This window comes from Ylistrum balloti, unplaced genomic scaffold, assembly GCF_031769215.1.
Source record: "Ylistrum balloti isolate Yb309-2 unplaced genomic scaffold, AGI_CSIRO_Ybal_v1 Utg370932, whole genome shotgun sequence".
Taxonomy (NCBI): domain Eukaryota; kingdom Metazoa; phylum Mollusca; class Bivalvia; order Pectinida; family Pectinidae; genus Ylistrum; species Ylistrum balloti.
In genome coordinates this window covers 160,831-182,716 of record NW_026782527.1, presented here as the reverse complement: position 1 = coordinate 182,716, position 21,886 = coordinate 160,831, and the positions used below count along the sequence as shown (strand labels likewise).

Below are 21,886 nucleotides of genomic sequence, written 5' to 3'. Positions count from 1 at the left end.
TGGATTCTGGCAGAGTAAGATTTAATACAGCAACATGTATAACCACCCTCTCCTGGATTTGTCTTCATATCCAATATACACAGTATATGTAGTATATCATGCGTACAAGGGCACCTGACATGTAGAATCATTTTTGATTGATTTTACTCCCCAGATTCCTGGAGCAGTTTTGTATGATAAACTGGATGTAATATTACTCATCTCAATCTTTTATCCTGTTTTTGAACTCTTTATTTCAATATTTCAATAGTGAGAAAGACATGCTTCTGTATAAACGTTCTGTATCAACATCAGAGATTTAATTTAAGATTACATATGTTTATTGTCATTTTGTTTTGTTACATAACATATAATCATTGTTATGTAATTTGTATGTATACACAAATATATATATATATGTATTTTATGAGGAAAATAAATAAAATCATGTAATTAAGAAGTAACGACTTTTTTGTAATTCTTAATGTTCAACAAGGTTGCCCCACTTTGGTCTGTCAATACTCACCAGTTTTTTCAAGTATGTTTCATATTCAAGCAAATGTGAGGATCGTATTTTGATATTGAGGCCCATAGATTTGGTGTATGAAATAAAAGACCCACTGTGGAGATTTATGTTTTATCAATACTTGCAAGCATGGACTTATTTCAAAATATACAGTTTGCTTAAATATCTTTGGGGAGGAGAGGAACAGTTCTGACAGTTGACGACCAACGATAGGAAACTTATAGGGAAATGAAGTCTACAAACTATTATTAGTTGAATATGTATTTACATATACAGTATTAAGCGAGAAAAAAAAGTCCATAACACCAATGATTATTTCCATCATTTTACTGTGTATTTTAAATACAAATCTGTCAATATTTACATAATACATTTAGGTTAGTATCATACAAAACACCAAAAGAATCAATTGATATGAAAGACAATGTCCAGTGTATGCGTACTATCAATAAATTTCTCCTTACACATTTTGTTCAATATTACGTCTCATAACATAGCAAGTAGCGATTAAATCAACACTTTTGACATTAAAACAATTGAATCTCATTCCGTAAGTGACCACAAACACCCAATTTTCATTGACCACTATCAGAACCACATTTCTATATCATATACATGTATCCAATATTTGTCATTTTCTACTTTAATAAACATGTTAAATGCACAAGGTTTATCCCAAACTATCTGTGGCATTTTATTTCACAATTTTGATGGTATAGTAACATTATGCATGTGAACACGTGTCTCAGATTTTGTAATTTTTTTCCAAAAATTACATATACTCTGAAAAGAGAAGACATGAGTCTTTATTTCAGAAGCAAGATCCCATTTTTGGAGGTTTTGAATTTTAATAAAGAATTGATGTAAATGAAGGCCTGATGAAAACATCTTCTTGTGCTTAAATTACAATGTAGCTTTGACCTGACAGATATTTCAGAAACATATCTTAATACCAGCTAAATCAATATTTCTAGAACAATACAAAAGAGAATTAGGTGTTCATAAGTGCAACATCTCAAGGAAACATTACTCTGAAATAGCATATCATTCCTTTTTCACAACTGACCCAGCAATAGGATTGTTTCATCAAAATTTCAAATGCTTTTCAGATTTCATCATTACACTTTTTTTGCAGTGAAATTTAACATTTTTCCGGTGAAAATATAATTGATACTTTCACTGAGAGGACAAAAACTAATTTTGATAATTTCAATCCTTGACCAATCAGATCACACTATTTTTAGTGAAATATCAATTCTCCACAAATGCATTGCAGACTGTAGGAACAGCACCTCGGGCAGAGATAGCCCTATGAAATGGTTGGAAACTCGCTTCATTTTTATATTTGGATACTGATCAATCAGAATTCAATCAGAGTGTTTCATACATTGTTTATTTAATCTATGTGGTGTTTTTAACACTATTAATCATTATACAAATGAAGACCAGCTTCAAATGAATACAGATTATATTGTAAATAATTTTGGCTCATCAAAAGAATGGGCATTTGATGTATTATACATTATTCTATCAAACTGATCCCACTGACGCAAAGAGATTTTAATAAAACATGATTTCTACAGTAGGTTTTCTGTACAAATTAAAGAACAAAATAGAAACATATTGTTTGAAATCCACATAGCTTAGCAACCACCGTCTTCCCATTACTAGATCTATAGAATGTTGTCATATTTAGGAAGTAAAGTAAACCAGTTATACAGGATGAAGCCCTCACCGAAATTTTTAATCAAAATCACTAATTTTTTTCTTATTTAGATCAATATTGTGGTTTGTCATCTGAAAGAAATCTCAGCATTTCACTTGATAACCAGACATAAACATTGATAAAAGTCTATGTTTGTAAACAATGAGATCAGATCATGATCATCAAGCATCTGAGCCAAGACTAGAAACTTCTAAGTCAAATATGACTACATTTTCACAACAGTTCAAATCAGCGAGTCCATGACTTCTATTCATTGCAGTCTGTTACCCCATCCACACATACACTCCAGGAAATTTCATTCCAGTCCAATTAACATTAAAATGTTCTGGAAAAAAGTCCTTTCTGCATGGCACCTTTAAACGGTAGCTGTGACATCACCACTGTAAAGCTTCACAATTCTGATACAATTTACTTTCGTTTGATCGCTTCATCTCCTAAAAGTGAAAACAAAATTGAAGATATACACTTCATTTTACAATCACATGTCTGGCCTTAAAAAAGCATTGCTTTTTTGAGGCAAAAATGCTGTTTTTCTTATGGAAGTTGTGATCCAGACTGTGTTCTCTTTATTGATTTGATTACCAAGATGTCACTTTTAGTGAATTCTTTTCCATCCTTGAAAATAGCTTTTATGGTATTACTTTATACAATGTTAACCACATGACCATCTTATGTGAAGAATTAAGAGATGAACGATTTGGAAACTTATATTTTAGTAATAAAGGCCAATAACTGTACAAAAATTCAGGAAGATATGACTGTGCTGAAGTGCAGACTTACTTTTTCTGTTGCATTTGTCGCACCTGCTCGACTTGTTTGTTTAAGTTTTTGTGAAGTAAGGCCAGGCTTTCCTGTACAAAAATATATAAATCAGAAATATAATGTCATATGTTTGATATCCCTAAATTATCCATGTCTCTACCATTTAAAATTCCTCTTGTTTCACATCTTTCAAATTTGAGCAAAATTTTTTCTACATTTGATGATGTTCAGAAGCAAATTTAAGGGAATATCTTTGTATAATATGATTTATAAGCAAAGATTTATAACTAAATATTTACATTGAAACAGTAAATTGAACAGCAAAATTTTTACTATACCAGCCACTCAAGGGAGCAGAGAAATGAACATTTATTTTATTTGCATGAAAACTGATGCAAGATTCACCATGAAATGCTGGTAACTGCTGAATGTTAGGATCATTCTCAAAGTTATTTCTTTGGTAACAATGATTAATCAAGAAAATAAAACTTACATTTTCCTGAAGAAGTAGATTATATTCCTCGGCGAGACGAGTACTGCTTTGTTGATTCTTCTCATCCATTTCAAATTCTCTAATTAAATCATTCCTGGAAAAATATAGCTAAATGTTGAATATGATCTGTGTGCTATGTCTTAATTAACATCAATTATGTCTCAAACTTTTTGGTTTCAACAGCTAATGAAGTATTATCATTAGCATAAAAATAATGGAAAGGACATTTTATCAATATTATGGCCCAAATCAATAATAATATGAGACCTTCCGCTGGATTTTAGCAAAAATTCTGTGAAACATGCTACAAGTCATGACAAAAAAATATCTCAAATTCATCATATAAAACCTTTTCCCAGTCCCCATCTCTTTCAACAAGAGGTTTTCAGATTGATTTTGGTACTCACTTTCTCTGTGTTAATAATGCCATTTCTGTTTGAACTTTCAAATACTCCTGAGCAAGCTGTAAAAGAACAAGACAAATTTCGATTAAAAACACATTGTTGTTTGAAATTACTTCTGATCAACATCAGCATATCATTCACAATTTCTATACATGTGAAATAATGATTAGCAGGAAAATGGCTGTACCAGCGTTTAAATATCAGAAGCCATCAGACAAGGCTAGTCACATACAATGCTTTTTACCTTGTTACGAGGACCTTACCTTCAATGTGGGTAAATGATGGTCCTTACCTTGCAATGTTGGTCAAATATTTCCATGGATTCCCTACTAGTAGGACATGGTGCGAGAGGCTATAAAAAGAAGAAAAAAAAAATACAAACTGTATCACACAGATCACACTACATTTTATCATACTGTATATGTATGAAATCTAAAAATCCGCTCCAATTAAAAAAAAATTCATCAGAAGTATGACTGAAATTAGAGTATGCTATGTCAAATAAAGTTAAAATTGATATACCCCTATCCCTGGATCAAAGGGGTCATGGGTGACTTTTAACCTTGGCCATCAAAATCTAATTGGAATAGACCTTTGTGTTATGATGCCATGGTGTAAATATGAACCAAATCTATTCAGGGTTTCATGAGGTATTGTGTACACAATGTTATCATGAACACACAATTTATGTACAGAGCACAGATCCTCAGACAAAATTATTACTATATCAACATGCCACTCCCCTCTTACATAATGGAAAAGGGGGGGGGGCATATACATCGTATAAAATCCTTTCATGATGATGGATCTGTATTTAATGAAGAGGGTAGAAATAATGTAAACGCTCTTTTTAGTGCCATATCAATTTGTGACATTAGCCCAATGATGAATAAGTACATCCACAGTTACTGCTATGTACTATGTAAACAAAACACAGCAATTGAATTAGTGCAGTCATATTTTAGAGCAATATTTTCAGTGCAAAAACTGCCAAAGTAAGATTATCGCTAAACTAAGTATGCATACAGTATGTAACGCCAAGTATAACAAACCTGCAGTTGGTGGTCCAGTGACTGGTACACTAGGTTCATGGCAAACGAGTCAGCATTCGACATTCCTGTACCTGAAATCAGTTTTTGAACTACAGAGTTTGGCTTAATAATGACTTTTCCAATAAGCTTCAAGCTAAGACTGCATTTCCTAAGATTACTCTGTTTTTAAAAGTTATAACTGAAAAATTACATGTGGATTTTGATTCACATTTAATTCTATATTTGTATTCTCAAGCTGATTTGGTAATTAGATAAACATTTGAATATTGTGAGACAAATATCAACTTTGGTGTCAATTACTGAGTGAAAACATGTTTCTAGTATATCATTCAGACAGTGATGATGATGATGATGATGATGATGATGATGATGATGATGATGATGATGATGATGATGATGATGATGATGATGATGAATCTAGTGATGATTGCATTCTGTTGGTCTTGAAATCTGTAAGGACTCAATAACCCCATTAAATGTGTAAAAATTGTCCCTGAATTTATAAAGGCTAAAGTTTTTCCTTTCTGGATTTGTAAAGTACTATTCAACTACACGAAATTCAACTATAAAACAAGCATATAAACTAGAATATATGATTTTTTTTTCTTTTTAAAACTAAATAAAGAAGAACTTTTAAAGCAATTTGTCACATCCAAAAACCATTAACATTTCACTTTGTCACAGCCACAATTCACTTGAGAAACGGTCACAAACCATGCCAACACTAAGAAACAGTAATGTATTACATAGAACAGATGCATACATGCTACATGCACAAACTGAACAAAACAAACTGTTGATGTAAAAAAAAACACCTATGAAAAGTATGTGCTGTGTGTTTTTTTCATTTAAAAACGACCAAATGACAACAATTTGTTTTGAACCTTCTTTCTTTATTCTACACTCAAAATTTTGAAGAATTTTAGTCATATTATTCATTGAATCCATCGCTACTAACTGTGCCTGATTAAAAGCAAATGAAAGAAAATAATTCTGCAATCACATACTAAGCCACCTATATCGATAATTAATCCAGAAGCATTGTGACATACAAAAATTATTGCACCAATAACTGCCCCAAAGCTGTGACCAATATGGGTATTTAAATGGAAAAGTAAATGCAAGAGAAAAATTATCTGAGGATCTGCTTAAAAAACAAAACCAGTACTGGGTATACTGTATTTGTGACATGCAATTACGGTAATTATAAAGCAATTTGAAAGAATATAACAAACCTAATCATAAATATATGGAAAATGAAAGTAGATATTCCTAAGATATGTCATGATTAAATTCTGATATGATCCCAATCATAAATACTTGGAAAAGAAAGTAGACATTCCCTCTGAGCTTGTGTATGATTACACACCTACAATTTGATTGATAGGTCGTGGTTGGGGATCAGAAGGCTGGTTTCCTCCAGTTACCATGGTCACTGGCACCACAGACATTTCCGACGTCCACGATGCTGCACGGACATTATGGGGTTGAACCCGTTCCGTTGTTTGTGGTGGCTGGTATGAGAAAGACCTAACAGGGGAAGGGGTGGTTTCCTGAGAGGTCTGATTGAGGGTGCCAGGGTACGTGCTTACATGGTGAACTGGACTGACTGAGACAGGCCCTGAGTGGGGTAGGATGGGTGCAGTATTTACAAACACAGGAGAACTTCTATGATTGTATCGTATTTGTGAGACTTCATCAGATCCACCCCTTCTGTGGCCCCTTCCTGTAAATAAACATAATGCCATCACAGTACAAAACCCTTGCCCTCACAGGGGCTCAACAGGGATGTAATCATCTACATCTCAAATGAAATATTAATAATAGGCAAGACGAACAAGTCAAGGGAGACAATATTTGTTTTAAATTATTTCACATTGAGCATTTCAGGACAGCTGTTAGTGATGATTAAATACCATCATATGCTGTTATAATGTGCAGTGAAAACACAAGATTATATACATATGTACATGTAATTAGTGTTAGTGTCATAGATACATTTTCTATTTGAAATCATATCAAAATGAATAAGTTCATTTTAAATTCATTCAAAGTCATAACTTTTAGAAATTGAAAACAATTGGAATAATTCAACAATATTATAAACCTAAAACATGAACATAATCACGATATTTTTTCGGTTTTTTATCTTTTTTGTTTTGTTTGTAGTTGTTTATTTCATGTATTTATATGTAATTAAACATGAATTAATCCTTATCAAATAAAAATTCTTGCAAATAGTTTATCATTATTTGGAAAACAAATTTTGGATAAACATGTCTATGAACTTAAAAAATAGTTTGCATTGTTAATATGAAAGCTTATACACAAAAAACATACATAATTCTCATTTATGATAACATGACAAAAACAAATTAAGAATATGTTTAAATTATATATACTGCAAATCACTTATTTTTGCTAGGGATTATATTTCATGTTTTTTCACAAGCAGTATCATTTGCGACTTCAAATCACTCATGAATATGCTTTCGCTGATGTTGGCCTTAAATGACTTTGATAGTGTAGTACCCTTGAAATCATGTATCTGTGAATAAAACAGTCACTTACCTTTTGCGAAATTAAAACTCGCTAAAATAATGTGATTTACAGTATATATTTAATGTCAGGTATAAAGATAGCCATTAAATGGAACTACTTGATATTTGAAAGTCTGGCATTGATGATGGGAGAAGAAAGCGCTCACCTTGCGACGCTGTTTGTATGGGGAGTCCAGCGGAGGAGAACATGGAGGGCGTACCATATGAGCCCGCCCTACGATGGCCTAATGAGTATACATATATATAACAACAGCACAAACATGACAATTAGGATATTACATAGCTCTCTGGTTCTGTAACAATTACAAGTGCTGGTATAACTCAATTATCACCAGTTTACCAATTGTAAAGGTCTTCCCTGCATACTTCAGTGACAAAAATACTTGTAGTTGAGTTTGAGGACAAGTTTTAAAAAGTATCATTTAGCAATCAAATTTTGCTGTCAAGTTTTCTAATATGATTCAAAAGTTATAGAAAATATCTGGTAAAACATTTTTCATAAAGCCCAGTGACAAACACTTATTGGCTGAACCAGAAAACTGTGATAATATTTACAGAAACAAATTAGAAAAGTTAGTATTGATGGGTATAGACAAAAGGCAAACCATTAGTATCATGAGAACGTGTAACAAATGATAATAATCAGGTTGTTTATTTTTAGTAACAAGAGGCCTATAGTGACAGTTTAGCTCATTTATTGAAGTAGATATAATATGTAAAATATATATGGTCATCCATGTCTTATTGACCAATTTAATAACTGGTTGAGACAAAACAGTAATAACCACAAGTTTTGTAGTAAACAATCTAATGAAATTTAAGCATCTTAGCACCAAGAGGCCAGGGAGGATTATTACAGCTTCTGATCAGAACCATAGGAGCACAAGTCATACAAATTTTGATTTCTTTTATTACCGAAAGGAAATTGAAGATCAAATTTACTCGCCACTTTAGGAATTCTTTCTAAGAATCAGTTTCCTTTAACAATAGGCTGATTTTTTTTTAAATTATCAAATCATTTACTCTTAACACTGGACCCATCTACTCTATATGTAGTGTATAAAGTACATATCATCCATCATTAATCTATGGTACCTGGGAATTCATTTCAACACCAGAAATAATCCATACCAAGTTTATTCAAAATCCCTTCATCTATTCTGTAGAAGTAGTCTTTTCATGAAGAAGTGGTATACATACAGGATAATAACATAATCTGCACAAAATTTAAGTTTCCCTTGGACACTCTATCAGACTAAAAATTTACAATTATGTGTGATTAATATTTTATATCAAAGGCTGGAAGAAAATTACGATAATGTAATTAAAGCCATTTAAAATATTCCATGATAAGAATTGAATCACCTTCTGTCTTTTAAAACAAGAGCACTTGGTTATATATTTGTTTTAATGGATTTATACACACACACATATAGATATATATATATAGTTCAAGAAGCTTTGACAGCTATCATCATCATAAAATGCCTGTGAAAAATTAATTGAAAATTTGTTAAAACATTAGAAATGAACTTGATCCAATAATTAAAATTTAAGATGGTTTAACGATGTCCCTATTTCACCTACAAACATGCAACCAATGAAAACACTGGAGCCTACAATTATGGTCAGTTTTAGCAGACTATGGTTCCCTATTTCTTAATATAGGAAAATCTCAACTTTTATTAAACAAAACAACTATTGCAGAATATCACTAAGATATTCCATTTTATTTCCAAAGGCATTTGATGATTGTGATATTAGTTTTTAATTTGATTTTCCGGACTGGAAGGTATAAATACTGATGCTAGATTGCCAGTTTTCTATGATACCAGCATCGTGACAAACATGTGTCCACTATATCATAATATTGGTGAAACAAGTGCTGACTACCTAAACAAGAGAATATTGAAAATGTGAGAGTATTGTTAATATTTGTTTCATTTTATAATTTAAAAAATTTTTTTATTTGTTTGACATTACTATTTATGAATTAACAACATCAAGTACAACTCAACACAATTCCTAACTAGAAAATTTAAGGAAATTGATTTAGATAAAATTTTAAACAATTGGATCAAGTCATTTTCAGATCAGTGACCTCTGATCTTAGTTTATTTATCACAAGTTTTGTCTGAACAGCAAATCTAATATTAGAAAACATACTTCATCAACTAAGAAAGCACATACTTCCAATGAACATATTGCAGCGATATAAGCACTAACCACAGCCATTTCTAAAAAGCGTGTGCAAATTAGGTTTAGCGATTTGAATATATGAATGGATCTTTCAAATAATAATTTCCCTAGTACACTACCCCTATAGTTCACAATACCACATAATTGGGTGTTGTTTGGTTGATGAGTAAAGCGGTTCATCCAAATGATCAAATTTCAAAACACACAATCAGCTTTATACCAACTTTTATACTGTGTCTCAAAGTACCACAATATAATCAAGTGCTTTGAATACAGATGGAACAAAGAGAGTAACACATGAAACATTTACAAACATCAAACTTAACACCACAGAGGTCAAGCACCTGAAAGCTTCTACTTCCTACTGCTAAATCTCTATTGCCCAAGTTAATTTCATATCATTATTTTTCAGATGATTGCCAATAAAAATATTGCTTTAATCATCCAACATGTTATAAATGCAATTACCTTTAATCTTCGATTTTACAAAATTGTTCATATTCTTTATGCCTTGATTAATTTCTGAAATCCCTTGTCAGCTCTTTCGAATATTAACTCTGGATTGTTTTTAAAATCCTCAATTACACTATGAATACATTGTAGAGATTCAGAAAAGGGATGTCACTATTTACAAAAAGCACTGAACAATACACGTGGAAATCAACTGAACAGAATGTACTTCATTAAATGAACACTGCCGAAAAATCAATTCATGCATCACTGATCATTTGGTCATGCAAGAACTAAGCAGTAAAAAGGAAGATTGAAGGATATGACAAAGTAAACATTCCTATCAGTCAAACTAGACAAAGATCAAGTTCAGAGGATCTACAGATATGGCAGACAGAAAATAGCTGAAACGCTCATTCCAATACAAGCATAACTTCAAAAATAACTTCATCATATTTTATGTGACCCTTTCAAAATGACACAAATTTGGTAAAGCACTACTACTTCTCCAATCTCCATGCACACACTGACCTTTTTGCTAAACTCCACTACAACTCCATGCACTCACTGACCCCTCTGCTACTTCCTTATACAGCGCTGTGCATTCATTGACCTTTCTAGCTCACCCTACTACAGCTTTGCACACTCACAGACTTTTGGGTCACTCCTGCACACTCACAGACTTTAGGGTCACTCCCAACTACAGCTGTGTGCTTTCACTGACCTTTGTACAACTCCTACATTAGCTCAACTCAATGGCCTTTGTTCTACTTCCTACTACTGCTGTTTGCACCTACTCACCTCTTTGCTATGCCCTTTACTACAGATGTGTGCACTCACTGACCTTCGTACCACTCCCTACTACAGCTCAACTATTTGGCCTTTGTTTTACTTCCTACTACTGCTGTTTGTACCTACTCACCTCTATGCTATGCCCTTTACTACAGATGTGTGCACTCACTGACCTTCGTACCACTCCCTACTACAGCTCAACTATTTGGCTTTGTTTTACTTCCTACTACTGCTGTTTGCACCTTCTCACCTCTGTGCTACACTCTTTACTAAAGCTGTGTGCACTCACTGACCTTTGTGTGATTCGCTACTACTTCCACTTCCACTGCTTCCCTGTGTCATGATATCGCGGTCAAATCTGCTCATGTCTGCAGAGTTTCGTTTCAGGTGTGGGTCTACAGGTGTGCCCGACCTTGGGCTACGTACATGTCCCTCAAACAGGCTCTCCCGACTTGCTGCTAAGGATGGTGGTGCACTCATTTGTCTTGTCTGCTCCTGGTAAAAACAATGTTAAACATAAATATTTCATACCTTGGCATGACTAACTAACGAAACTATCCTTGATCACAAAATGCTGAATACCCTTCTACAAGTTCAGCAGACAGCACATTCTGATTGTATATGCTGAACCCATGATATTACCACATAGTTTATAGCAAGGAAATATAAGACTTTTGAAAATATCCCTTTTGTCTAATTCAAATAATCCTTATCACGAATTTACATACTGTGGCAAGTGTTTTTAGTTGATCTTTACATAAACAAGTTTTCCTAAAGGTGACTTTTCATCAACTGACATAAAAATAATCATTGCCTTCATGCATACGTTTTGTTATTTCATTTTTTGACAATACAAATCACTATGTTCAGCTCTTAGAAATGTTTATAAAACCTTGTTTTGGAATAGTTAAAAAATGAACAGCAGTACAGTATGACAAATTACACTGCCTATAACTGGAATGATAATGAGCAAGACACTTCAATATTACATGCTTGTTAAAATTTGTACTAAGTATTTGTTTGTCAGTAGTAAGGGCATTATCATAGTGTTCCAGAATTAGAAAAAGTCCCTTCGTTCTTATACAAACAAGATATCTGATCAGATGTAGAGCTAGATGCTATGATATTATGGGTTAAATGTGAACCAAATCTGTTGCTTAGTTCTCAAGGTATCATATCGATTCAAAACAGGATGAGATAGGACAGCTGGATATGAGTAACAAAATGTACATATCACTTCTACCCCTGTAAAATTGCTTTGGCATAAAAATATGAAGCATTGACTAGGAAAATTGTTACCTGTGGTGGGTTAGCACGTGGTGGTAGGGGAGGAGGGGACATCTGTTGCTGTTCCTCAGCCTCATTTCTGTCCAAATGGTGACGGACTGTGTCACTGATAAGTGTTTCAGACCTGGACTCCGACGTCTGAGGAGTGAATGAAGTTATGACATCGTTTGGTGGTGTGTTGTAGAATACTGTTGCTGGTGTGTTGAAAGCTGAAAGATAAAAATGTTTTTCTCCTTACAAGGCATGAAATGTACTAATCAGCATCAATTTTACTTTATAACAGCAATTTTTATTCATAATAGAAAAATGGAAGATTTTTTATCTGTGAGAGACATACTCGGTACTTACTAGTCTGTTACAGAGCGTAAATTTTTATATCAGTATAAAATTTTTAATTTTTATTTCCGATAATGAATTTCACAGTAATTGCATAATCCTATACACATTGGTTAACATTTCTGTCTCTTTAAAATTTCAAAAGTATTTTTTAGTAAACAAATGTGTGCAGTACAGGTATAGATAGTGGTATTGGGTTACTGTCAAACCTTGACTCACAACATAGTATGGTTTTCTATCTTTCTTTTGTAACAGAACGGAAATCTGTTAAGGAATGAAATCATTAGATTAACATCAAAGATTTTCTGAAACGGTAATAGTGACTTTGAAATTTTGTAATAAGACTTAAGACTTTAAAATCTGTATGACCATGATCAATAAAAACTGCTTTTAATTTAACTTACAAAATTCTGGCGAACCAACTTCATCTTCATCGTCATAATGTGGGTAAACCAATGGCTTTTCAGCACCCTCAAAAAACTGTTTTACAGTGAAATATAAAGCAAAATTATTTATTGTTCATTCATTAAAAACAAATCAATCAATTCAATAAGGTTCACAAGGTCACAAGGTAAATTTAATGACCAATTAACACCAATACAATAAGGTCTTATTAAGTGTCACATTGTTGTCTTAATGACTCCTTAAAAGAAATTTGCTTATTAAAACAAATTCAATTAAGTCAAATAGGGATATGGTAGTCTTAATGACCCATTAACACAAGTATGACTATCTATCACTTATTTATCATCTAGTACCTGGTATTTCAAGTCACTGAAGTAATTGGGTTTTTTTTTTTTTGGTAGGGGTGGGGGGGGGGGGGGGGGGGGGGGGGGGGGGGGGGGGGGCATATTAAAAAGTTCTTGTATGTGTTTTACAAACCTATTACAACTCTGGAAGAGCCAAAATAGGTAATTATTGTATAAATTATCAACTTTCAATTAACAATCAAAATTATCAAAATTTACTGAATTACAAATCAAAGACAAAATTTACTGATAATTAAACCTTCCTAAATACAAAATCGAAATATATGAACATCTTCTTCGAAAAATTGTCATGGATAACAAAAGATGATGAAGATTAACCCTACCAGATTTCAAAGAAAGTCTTATGGTTAATATGAGCAACAATTACTTAATCAACATTGTTCTAAAAAGGGGCCATAACTCTGTTAATGAATCTAAATCTAATTTTAATGAAATCAGTATGAAAATCGAAGAAATCACTGTATACCTGAAACAAGTGAGACATAATTCTAGTGACTTCTGCCATGGATGGTCGTTCTGCGGGGTTTCCAGACCAGCACCTACAATATCATATCATTCTCACAGTAACTGTTAAAGATGTTTACATACACACCGAGAATTCCATCAAACAGATCATCTAAATCAGATATCTTTCAGGCAGCATTTTCTATCAAAATCTTTGATAGAGCATTCAATACTGAATAACAATGAGAGAAGCTATCAAATAAATTTGAAGTATTACATTTAGTAGTAAAAAAAAATGCAAAATAAATTTGAAACAAGAGTGGAGCAAAACTTTGCAATAACTACTAATACTTATATTTGAGAGTTTTTGCCAGGTAAGAGTGATGATTTAAGGTATGAGAGCTTTTGCTATGGAAGGCTGAAGTGTTTAGGTGTGAAGGTTTTGTTACGGAAGACTGAACTTTTAAGGTCAGAGAGTATTTGCAACAGAAGACTGAAGTTTTAAGGTGCAAGGGCATTTGCTACAGAAGACCGAAGTTTAAAGGTGCAAGGGCTTTTGCTATGGAAGACTGAAGCTCTAGGGTGAAAAGGTTTGAACTACATGTATTTCTACATAATTGATTCTAGTGTGGCCCCAGACTCCATGGACATATTACAAGAGGGCTACAGACTAGTGCCGTCTTAACTTTATCTTAATTCAACAGCTTGTAAAAACTGTAACTTTGTATTCAAAACAAGCACACTATTTCAGTCCCTGAAAAAAAATTCCTGAAATCTTACCGAGTCATGAGCAGCTCTAGAGGTCTTGGCAAGTTACGCACAAGTGGTGGTCGTGTACCTATAAAAAAGAGAATCTTTATATTACATGTACACAGGAAAGGTGGAGTGATTGTGTAGGGTATTGAATACTTAACAGAAAACACATTACAATTTCCTTGATTAAATACTATACATATTTCTCCTTTGTCACAAATACCAGGATGTGTAATGGTAAGAAATACATTCATATTTTCCTTCTGTTATAGTACAAGATCTCATTTTAGTAAAACAGATTACTTTTAATTCACTTCAGTCAGGTTAAAGTGTTATCCTGAGTTCAGTCATAAAGTTAACTTTATAATGTATTGATTGATTACCAAACTGTTTCTAGAACAACACATTTAAGTTTTCATCTCACATTCTACAATTGGGAAATATTCTAGCTTTTACATTAACTGACTGAAATGAACTGTGTGTGATGTAACTAACCATTATGTACAGCCCACATGATCCTGAAGGCAGGGCCACCAATCTCATCAAAAGGTTTCCTTCTTGTAATCACTTCCCAAAGGATAATCCCCCAGCTGAACACATCACACTTTTCACTGTAGTTACTACCTGTATGATGAAACATACATTTTTCTTTAAAATTCTATTTCAATATTTTAAAAGTCTTACAATTTGAATGAATTCACTTCAACTTCTTATTTCTTTATATCAGAGACTCACAATGTTAATATTGGTGATAAGCATTTGAGAAGGAGATGAAAATTTGAATGCAGCAGTCAAATGTAGATTTTAATGAACTCATTCAAAATGTAAGACTTTTGAAATATTATAATGGAGTGTTAAAGAGAATTTGAAATTTATTTGATTCTTTCCTCTTCAGATACAAATAATCCTAGGTTTGGTTTTAAGATCCAGGCCAAAACTGGGTACGGCATACAGTGGTCAATGACATAGAAGAAGAAATGGCAGTTGATGTTTAGAATGTGAATGCTGTAATGTAAATGTGGAAATTCTACAACAAAAAAGTCTTGACAACATCAAAGGACACTCCATGTGAACAAGGTCATGAGTACTGCATAGTGCCACAAGCGTAGATTTTACAATATTGGCATAGTTATGAAAGTACCCATTAGAGACAAGAGCATGTTTCAACCGGACAGGGAAATATCTACCTAACCATTCTACATATATTTCAAAAATTTATCAGGTCATAGCTACACCCTATGTCACTATAATACACACATATGGATCATGGGTCGAGAATTTGTGCAAAATCCCTGTGGATAAAACTAACTTGAACACACCTCTCTTTTCACTGTAGTTACTGTGTGTAGGAGAAAACTTATAAGAGTATCTGTAAATATCCATTTACAGGGTTTGTACATTTGATTTTAACAATTTCAGAATTCAAATAACTATCTGAAAAAAATGAAGGGTGAAAACCAATGTTAATTACATAAACATATATGTAAACATAATGTACTCTCCACAGACAGCATGGTATAAAATGTTACAACAAAGCATTTCATTTAAGAATATTTTATTGTCTTGATGTTGATGACAAATGGCAGAGCCTATGAAAGCCCTCTCTGTCAAAGCATCAGGAACAGCATTTTCTTAATCTTCTTCAATGATTTAGTAGGATTCATTACATTTTACATCATCCTCATGAATAATATAAAGTTGTACCACAAACCTTCAAACACCTCTGGAGCCATCCAGGCAGCACTGCCCTTGTTGTTGGTCATGTGTGTCTGTATATCACAAGCTGTGCCAAAGTCACAGATTTTCAGTACTGTACCACCCATTATTAATAACAAGCTGCAACATAGACCATTGCATCTCAGAAGAGAGGTACATTATATATTCACAGGGAAATACATAATTTACATCAGAGTGAGCATCTGTCTCTATTTAAAAGATATTTACAACCAATCTTATTCATCAATTGCTAAGAACTTTTCAGTACAATTATTAATCAAAACAGTTGCAATTACTTCATGTATAAACAAGAAGATAGGGAGGTGCATGAACAGTGATAGTCCCCATACTTTTATGATATTTGTAAATTGTCTATGCTATAATTTGTTTATCTATTTTAGAGAGTGTTACTGAATACATCTTTCAACAATCGTGGTACCAAAACATATAAATCTACTTCAGAAATATTTTATGATATAACCTGTATGCAAAGTCAAATGGGGATATGTCTTTTAGAGTAATCTAGAAATAAACAAGTCTACCTATAAATCTGCAATGTGCGCTGAAGTAAATTCTGAGTCTCTAAACCAGTACTTACTTTGGAGGTTTCATGTCTCTGTGGATGAGAGCCTTTGGCTTCATATTGTGTAGATACTCAACACCTTTGGCACACTGAAGTGCCCAGCTCATAGCATGGGCCGCTGTATAGGCAGGTTGGGGACCAGTACCATGTAGGACTAATAACACAATTAAAATGTGTGTTAAAATCATAGTCAAGTCTGCAATCAACTAAACCTTATCTAGTAAAATGGGACACAAATGTGCTCACTTCACTGTCATCAAGAAATCAACAAAGACCATAAACAATTTTATATCAATGAAGTGTTCTCTATTGATTTTGAAACTATGGGTAGGGTAACCTGACCATTATGGCCAAGAAAGCGCTTGAAAATCAAGGAGTATCAGTATTAAATTTCTCATATTGGTTGGGGTTAATAGGGGGCTGCACACTCATTCATGGGTGATGAAGAAGACTATGATGACGACAACAACAAAAAATATGAAAAAAAAAACTGAATGAAGAAAGGAAAATTTGAAATATTACATGGTTTCATCGAGGCACATCTATACAGTACTTATCACACTGAAGTTACCATACAGTGATTTTGGAGACTTGCATATCTGAGTCCATGGCATATGCTTTTCCTTTTGGACTTAAGTCAAATTTTGTTATCCAACTATTCCTCTTCATAAATGGACATCAAAATTTTGGAAATGGTGATCTGGATTCATCTGAAAAATTCTACAAAAGATACCGTTATGATAAAGGTTTGTACACAGATTTACTTACCGTTGTACAGAGATCCCCCTTCTGCATATTCCATTACTAAACATACCTGTAGAGAAAACAAGAGATCTTCATAAAAATAAAAATCTAGATTACAAAATAAACTTGTAGACTTAAAAATGGAAGTTAAACATTTCTTACAATTAAACCACATTTATTGAATGAAATATCTGGTTAATATAATGTTTTATTAAAGACATTTTTCATAAATTATCGTATATCCAATCAATATAATTTCATTTCTAGCGATAATCATATGACTGTTTTTGATGAAAAATCCAAGAATGCTGTCAATTGTAACAAGATAAACTCTAATTTTTTTTTCTGTTGGTAAATATCACTAACTTTTTGCTATAATAATGTTTCTGAATGCAAATAGTGAATTTGGTTGGGGCCTTACGTTTATAAATAGTTTGAACTTTTCATAATCATATGTACATGTATATATAAATATTGGAATATTAGAAAGATGATATACCGCTGGCTGTTTGGTACAGGCACCATACAGTTTGACAATATTTGGGTGATTGACCCGAGACAATTGTTTTAGCTCCGTAATGAAGGCAATCCTTTCTGACTCTGTCTCAATCAGCTTCACAGCTACTTCTTTGCCACGCCATTTGGCTCGACTGACGACACCGAAGGCACCTTTTCCAACCACCTATAATGAAAAAAAAAACATACACTAACAGTGATTTTTGTAGGATTCGTTCACAAGGGTCCAGAACACCCCAATTCCAAAATTTTGCGGCGTCCCAATACTTAAGGATATAATGAGGTTTCACAATTTGAGGGAGTCCAACAAGAAAAGCATGTATGAGTTCAGGACTCAAAATTATTTCTGAGTTGCAAAAACCACTGTAGACAGTATCTAAATCCAAACTGAAAATGAACTCAAATTTATAAGGACTAATGCTATATAATTTGAAATTTTCATCAACATTTAATCCAGTTACACAGCTGTAAAATGATGTCCTAAACACTCCATGGGGGATAAGTGGATTTGGTTTATATCATATGGAAACATATTTTGGTGCATTCATATATGTTTTCAAGTATAACTAATTGTCATCATCCATCACCACCTATAGTTACACCTTGATACCATGCATATACCAGTAAGCACAATTAAATACATATCAATATCTATAACCATATCTGCCCAGTCCCAACAAAGATTGCACTGAAACTCATTGCTGGTGGAGGGAAACCACTGTCCTATCATGGAGACAGAAAACCTGGCAGACATTGCCATAAGTGGAAGGGTGAGGTCTGTAGCTCAAATCATCCTTAATATACTGAATAATGGCCATGTTATATTATAAATGCCAGTGTATTTGCTTTTAGTAATTAAGAAGTAGTAACATCTCATTTGGAAACTTAAACATACATGCGGTAGTCATATTGAGTGTCTGAAGCAGTAATATGTAACTGTCATCCGTATATAGAACCTCATTTTCCCCTAAAGAAATCCCGTTTAAGGAACCAATTATCTGGAGGTATTAAGCAGGTCACCATCTTTGACATCTTCAAGACCTTGCTGTCCGCGACTGTCATCTTGCAGTAAATTGTACAAACATGTTTTTGAACCACTTGCGAAATATTCTTAAGTGGGTTGAACAAAACGGAAGAAGTGGTTTTCAATGGAAGACCTGCAAGCTTCGGGTATGAAAAAGGAGGGGCCACTGAAAATGGAGTGTTTGCGTGTGGAAGGGCTTTTGACAAACTAAAGAGGGAATACGTTGGAAAACATATCAAATGGACTGAAATTAACCAATACAACCGCAGAAAAAGGAAAATAACCAGAAAAACTATAACTAAAGCTAACGTGGAAAACCCCAAATTTATTTTTGTAAACAAGAGACAGCTGAAAATAAGTGGCGGGTATTCGGAGAGCGTGTGTGGGTTACCTCGTGACATTGGAGTTCGTTGAAATCTATTTCCTCAACAAAAGCCTGTGGGGCATCCATTTCGATGTATGTGAATTATCATAGGCCCTCCAGCCCCACTGTCAGGCGCTCTGTCGCTTTTCAATCAGGAGACATTTTGGTTTTGGACCTACATGAGGGGAGATAATCAATGTTATCAGTATGCAAAATACGGAATGGCAAAAAAGAAACGGATTTATATATATATATATAAAATAATGTGCCAGTGTATGACAGTGTTTAAGATTCCATATCTCGAAAAGAATAATGCATATGAATTGACATAACGATACCAAACATATGTACAGGGACCTATGTTACATTATCAATACAAGAGGTACACTGTACAAAGAAAGATAACTCCGACGATTTTAAACAAAGACAAATGCGTCGCAAAAGTATTTACACGTGAAAGTTTATGATTTAGTGAAACCTTGGAATCTCAATTGTTCATCTAGGTTGAATGATAATAATAAATTAAAAAATGCGGGCATGTCATAATTATAATTATCCTTTATATACTTATGGCAACACTTAAGTCGCAAACATCTCTTACTTGATTGAAAATTGTTGATTTTTTCATGTGAGAACTAGATCACAAGACGATCAAATTTGTCTTTTTTCTTGTTTTATCAGTTTTGATTTTTTTCTTCTGCTTTTTTTTTATCAGATTCCAGATTTATAAATGTGGTGTATTTGAGAAAAATCCATGGAAACAGATTAAAGTAAAAATTAACAAATTAATTAAAAGCTATACCTGAGAACTGATGAGGTATCTTACACCTGGAACATTGGTTTATTAGCTACACAGAGGCCACCACCTCAAAGTACCACTTCATCATTTTGACATAAATACACAAACAATAATCATTTGCATATTAACAATGACCAAGAATACTGTTTGCAGTTACAACTTTGTTGTACTAACCGCGTGGATTCTGTGACAGTTCATGAATTACATCAAGTGAAATGTGTAAGTGAAAATGACTCCCTTTTTAGTATAACATGGCCGGAGGAGTTGGATTGTCAATATACCAGCAAAGTAGAAAGTAAAGTAGTATGTCCCTTATGGTGGGATATTAACGAAAAGATAGTGAAAAAACAAACAAAAGCAAAACAATAATAATAAAAAAAAAAAAAACAAAAAACAAAAAAAAAAAAAAAAAAAAAAAAAAAAAAAAAAAAAAAAAAAAAAATAAAAAAATGTAAAAAAAGGCTTCAACTTTATACCCACGTTGTTTTCCCGTGTTATTAAGTATATTGAAGTTTTGTTTCAGAAGATGACTATTATTCCTTTTAATTAGCAAATATTAAATTCGTTTGCAGAAGTAGTTTGCACACAATTCTTGATGTCCAAATTCACCAAATGTTTTATTGTTACTTGTGCTGTTGCCAGTATACACTAACTCCTGAAACTGTCCATCAGAATGGGCCATTCACTAAACATTAAATGAAGAGAGACTATCCTGCTGGTCTTGTGTACCCCATACCCAGCACAATAAAACAGTATTACAGCAATTATCCTAATGAATAAACTAGATGACCATTTTTATGTCCACTTTCCTAAGTTTTACGAGACAGTTCTTCACCTCACACGCGGAGTGTTTTTTCATGCTTGCCGAACAAGTGGTTAACATGCATATTCCACTTCAGGTGGCATGAAAATATTACTCCTTGGTACTTATGATAGTTCACAGCTGTTTGTCACTCAGTAGGACCAGATCTCATTTATGTATATGCATTGTAAACAGTAACGGACTTAAACTACAGCATTGCCTTCTATTAAACAATTAAACTATATGTATATTGCATTACCGTGAACTGATTTGGCCAGGAATACTTTGGTCTATCATTTGCTAACCCCCACCCCTTCCCCCAATCCTACTCATTCCTATAGTTGCTAATTTTGTTCACATCTTTTTTTTATAAAGTAAGATAACAGTATGCCAGTTTTTGGGAAACTTGCCTTTTTGAAGAGGGGGCTGGTGGTTTGTTGTTTTGATGCTACTCACCTGTTGATTTGTTGTTTCGAGGCTACTCACCTGTTGATTTGTTGTTTCGAGGCTACTCACCTGGTGATTTGTTGTTTCGAGGCTACTCACCTGGTGATTTGTTGTTTCGAGGCTACTCACCTGTTGATTTGTTGTTTCGAGGCTACTCACCTGTTGATTTGTTGTTTCGAGGCTACTCACCTGGTGATTTGTTGTTTCGAGGCTACTCACCTGTTGATTTGTTGTTTTTAGGCTACTCACCTGTTGATTTGTTGTTTCGAGGCTACTCACCTGGTGATTTGTTGTTTCGAGGCTACTCACCTGTTGATTTGTTGTTTCGAGGCTACTCACCTGGTGATTTGTTGTTTC

The 21,886-nt window shown here is 33.4% G+C and overlaps 1 protein-coding gene across 3 annotated transcripts; it reads right to left on the bottom strand.

Moving 5' to 3' along the window:
* Positions 1-816: 816 nt before the first annotated feature.
* On the bottom strand, positions 817-19,647 carry LOC132559556 (mitogen-activated protein kinase kinase kinase 7-like). Of its 3 annotated transcripts, XM_060224184.1 has the most exons (19): positions 19,509-19,647; positions 18,077-18,259; positions 17,602-17,647; positions 16,849-16,987; positions 16,246-16,370; positions 15,030-15,158; positions 14,562-14,619; positions 13,804-13,876; positions 12,972-13,047; positions 12,244-12,440; positions 11,238-11,439; positions 7,650-7,727; positions 6,312-6,668; positions 4,943-5,013; positions 4,183-4,242; positions 3,894-3,949; positions 3,487-3,580; positions 3,012-3,082; positions 817-2,665 (listed from the first exon to the last, which is right to left on the bottom strand). In XM_060224184.1, the coding sequence occupies exons 1-19, from the start codon at positions 19,566-19,568 to the stop codon at positions 2,659-2,661; spliced, it is 2,082 nt and encodes a 693-aa protein (XP_060080167.1). In that variant the 5' UTR covers positions 19,569-19,647; the 3' UTR covers positions 817-2,658. The 3 variants fall into 3 exon arrangements, with proteins under 3 accessions (XP_060080167.1, XP_060080168.1, XP_060080169.1); XM_060224185.1 differs by lacking the exon at positions 7,650-7,727; XM_060224186.1 differs by lacking the exons at positions 6,312-6,668; positions 7,650-7,727.
* Between the last annotated feature and the right edge of the window lie 2,239 nt (positions 19,648-21,886).